At 39.6% G+C, this 4,414-nt stretch overlaps 1 protein-coding gene across 1 annotated transcript; it reads left to right on the top strand.

Annotated features, from left to right (window-relative positions):
• Nucleotides 1-1,824: 1,824 nt before the first annotated feature.
• Nucleotides 1,825-4,290, top strand: LOC308666651 (protocadherin gamma-A6-like; the record flags this gene model as incomplete). The annotated part of the gene is made up of 1 exon (XM_081325545.1): nt 1,825-4,290. The coding sequence occupies one exon, from the start codon at nt 1,825-1,827 to the stop codon at nt 4,288-4,290; it is 2,466 nt and encodes an 821-aa protein (XP_081181671.1).
• Nucleotides 4,291-4,414: the final 124 nt, after the last annotated feature.

The raw sequence follows: 4,414 nt of genomic DNA, 5'->3' as shown, positions 1-4,414 counted from the left end.
TGACACCAACCTGAGATGAATAGCTAACACTTTAGAAGACAGACTCAAAATACAGAAGGACCTTGACAGACTTCAACATGGGGTCATATCCAACAAAATGCAATTTAATGGTGAGAAAAGTAAGGTTCTGAAGCAGCAGTGTGCGCCAGCTGTCAAGAAAAGCCAATGCAGTCCTAGGTTGCATCACTAGAGGGATAGTACCAAGCTCACAAGAACTGATAGTGCTGTTTTATTTCGCATTAGTAAAACAGTGTCCAATTCTGGTCACCATGATAGAAAAAAGATGCTGAGACCCTAGAAAGAGTACAGAGAAGACCAACAAAGATGTTAAGAGGTCTGGAGTTTAAACCGTTCAATGAATAATCGAGAGAACAAGGCATGTCTATTGTAAGAAAGAGAAGTACTAAGGTGACATGAAAGCAATGTTCCAGTACTCGACGGGTTCCTATAGAGAAGAGGGGCTCAACTTATTCCCCAAGCATCAGAGAGTAACAGGTGGAAGATCATTAAAAAGGAATCCAACCTAGAACTAAGGAGAAATTTCATGAGAAGTTAATCCAGTGGAACAGCTAGCCTCCAGAAGTTCTGGTGCTCTATCACTGGAGGTTTTAAAGAAGAGAATAGACAGACATTTGTCCGGAATGGTGTAGGGTCTCATACTTGAGCAGGAGGTTGGAGTAGAAATCCTCCAAGGTCCCTTCCAACTTTGTTATTCTATGTTCTAAAACAAGAAAATACAGGTTTTAAAAATGAATGGGTGTTGAATGAACATGAACTGAATATAAAAGTGATGGGCTGGCACAAAAGAAGGTCATACAGAGACCTGAATGGAATGAAGATCAAATTGCAAAGCAAATATAAGAATGAAAAGTGAATAGGTTGAAAGAAACTACAGAGTTCAACATGACTGGAGTCAAGGAGATCTTTGAAAAGGGAGAGATGAGAAATTTAAATATCAAAAGATGTATATGAATCAGTACACGAACATAGTAGAAGCAAGATTAATTTGCTAGAATAAAAAATATATGTAAAGGTACAGTGAATAATACTAGAGTAAAGTAGTTGGGTTTATTTTATTTTATTTTTCTTATCTCCTATCATCATCATCATCATCATCATCACCATCACCATTATTATTATTATTATTATTATTATTATTATTATTATTATTATTATTATTATTATTATTATCATTAAAAGGTAAAGGTTCCCCCGCACTTGCGTGCTAGTCGTTTCCGACTCTATTTCTTTCTCCTGTTCTGCACTCTGGCCAGCGTTGCTTACCCTGAAAGAGAATATCCTGATAGATAGATAGGTTCATTGTGCAACAATTCTCCAGGAATCTGTAGCTTCCTGGCTTTCCATATTTCAGTGAAATCTCCCAACAAGCAATAATGAAGGAATTTCTTCCATGGGCATTTTTCATAATGGAAGTGTTACCGGTTCCAAAGCTAAAGTAAATTCAAAACCACCAGCAAAAGAAATTCTACAGAAATTCTGAAGCATCCTAAGAGTAAGGTAGAAAAAGAGAAACTTCTTTTGCAGGGAAAGAAAATCTTTGAAAAACTGAAAGGCAAATTTCAGCACAGCATTCACATAAAAAATTATATGTTGGCAAACATGGAAGCAACTGTAACATCGGTTACAGTTTTCTACAGAGCCTCTGGGTGTCGCTGTTCGCCTATCTGGTAGTGAAATTGTTTCAAAGTGCCAACCATCGCATTTGCAATTTCTCTGAAACATCCAGACAAAATATGTTCTGAATATGTTCACAGAATGTTCTGAAGGCAAGTTTTATGTGGAATTTGTCAGATTGTAAAGAAAATGGAAGAAACACAGAGGCTGCAGAGCTATAAAAAGAAGATCTTCCAATGCCTTATCACAATATTCGTTTGGAAAGCAATTTCTGGGGACATTCATTATGTTATTAGAGAAGAAACACCAATTGGTTTTTTTGTGGGGAACATTGCAATGGATTTAGGAATAGATGGCAATAATCTTTCAGAATATGGACTACGGATTGCAACCAGGACAGGTATGGTTCAATATTTTGCTTTGAATTATAACAATGGCTTTTTACAAACCTCTGAAAGAATAGACAGAGAAAAAATCTGTGGATGGGCAGAGAACTGTATTTTAAGTTTTGAGATTATTATTGAGAGCAAAATAGAGATTTACAGGGTTGAAGTGAAAATTACAGACATAAATGATAATGCTCCTCAGTTTATACCTGGGAAACATGAAATCAAAATCAGTGAATTATCTACTCCCGGATCCCAGTTTCCTTTACCTGAAGCTCAAGATCCAGATCTGGGAATAAACTCTATACAGAGATATGAACTTACAGATAATAGTCATTTTTCTCTGGATATGCAAATAAAAGCAAATGGTGCCAGACAGGGTGAGCTTGTGCTGAAAAAACATCTGGATCGGGAACAGCAATCAACATATGATTTCATCTTCACAGCTAGTGATGGAGGTGAACCAGCGAAATCTGGAAGCACTAGAATCCAAGTCATTGTTCTGGATGCAAATGATAATGCACCAATTTTTAGCCAACCTATCTATGAAGTCAGTATTGAGGAGAACATTCTTAAAGGCTTCACAATTCTTACAGTAAGAGCTATTGATCTGGATGAAGGACTCTACGGAGAGATAAATTATTCATTCAAAAAAATCACAGAAGAAGATTCCAAAATATTTACTTTAAATTCAACATCTGGTACAATAACTATTACAGGCAATCTTGATTATGAAGAATCATCCTTACATGAATTTGAAGTGAAAGCCGAGGATGGAGGGGGATTATGGGGTTGGGCAAAAGTTTTGGTCGTTGTAATGGATCTTAATGACAATGCACCTCAAGTAACAATATCATTTTTCATCAATACTATATCTGAGAATTCACCAAAAGGAACAGTTATTGCCCTCCTTAATGTACAAGATGATGACTCTGGAATCAATGGAGAGGTCACTTGCTCAGTTACCGATAACCTCCCATTCCAATTAAAAAAATCTCTCAATAATTTCTATAGGTTGGTGACATACAATGATCTTGATAGGGAACTTATATCAGATTATAAAATAAGCATTACAGCTACTGATCATGGAAATCCACCACTCACTACAGTCACTGAAATCTTTCTCCAGATTCTAGATACAAATGACAACCCTCCACAGTTTCTGGAACCAAAATATATCTCCTACCTTCTAGAAAATAACCCCAAAGGAGCCTCAGCCTTTTCTCTCAAAGCAAGTGACCCAGACTGGGAAGAAAATGCCAGAATAACTTACTCCATCATTGAGAGCCAAATGAGGGACTTGCCCCTCTCCTCCTACCTCTCCATTAATTCTGAGACAGGGACCGTCTATGCCCTGAGCTCCTTGGACTACGAGGAGATTCAAGAGATTCAGTTCCAGGTCAAGGCTCAGGATGGAGGATCCCCATCGCTCAGCTCTAATGTCTCGGTGACTCTTTTCATCCTGGACCAGAATGACAACGTGCCAGAGATCCTGCACCCCTCCCCTCCCGCTGATGGCTCCACCGGGATAGAGCTGGCCCCTCGCTCTTCTGAGCCAGGTTACCTGGTCACTAAAGTAGTGGCAGTAGATGCAGACTCTGGCCAGAATGCCTGGCTCTCCTACCAGCTGATCAGAGCAACGGAACCAGGGCTCTTCACCGTGGGACTACACACCGGCGAGATCAGGACGGCTCGGCTTTTTCTGGAGAAAGATGCCCTGAAGCAAATCCTGGTGGTTTTAGTGAAGGACAACGGGCAGCCGCCTCTCTCTGCCTCGGTCACTCTCACGGTGGTTCTGGCTGACAACATCCCTGAAATTCTCTCAGATCTGAGCAACATCTCAGCTCCTGTAGATCCTCAGTCAGACCTCACATTTTATCTGGTGATTGCCGTGGCGTTTGTCTCCTGCTTGTTCTTTACTTTCCTCCTTGTCTTATTGGCCATCAGATTGTACAGGTGGAGGAATCTGAAATTGTTAGAGTCAGGAAGTGTGCATTTTAGTGGTGTCCCAGTGTCACAATTTGTTGGGATGGATGGAGTCCGAGCCTTTCTTCAGTCTTACTGCCACACTATTTCACTCACCAGAGATTCTAGAAAAAGCCACTGCGATTTTCATGAGGAAAACTGTTCAAATACTCTGACCAATCAACCTCTAACCTGTGGGGTGAGTGACCCTATCCTAGCCTGTGGGGATTTAAATTTGAAGAATGATGAGCAAACCATAGTTAAGGTGAGTTTAATATTTCAGATTAATGGTGTGTTGTGCTGATCCTATAAGCCTTTATTTATCTTGACAGTGGTTTCCCTTCAGTTTGTTCTGTCAATTGAATCTTAATACTGGATGTTTAACATTTTGTTTTTACTCTGCTGGGATCCTTCAGCTTTGTCCTGAA

Source organism: Vipera berus (genome assembly GCF_964194415.1).
Source record: "Vipera berus genome assembly, chromosome: 3".
Classification (NCBI taxonomy): domain Eukaryota; kingdom Metazoa; phylum Chordata; class Lepidosauria; order Squamata; family Viperidae; genus Vipera; species Vipera berus.
Note: the sequence above shows the minus strand (reverse complement) of the source record. Positions and strands in the feature narration are given on the sequence as shown.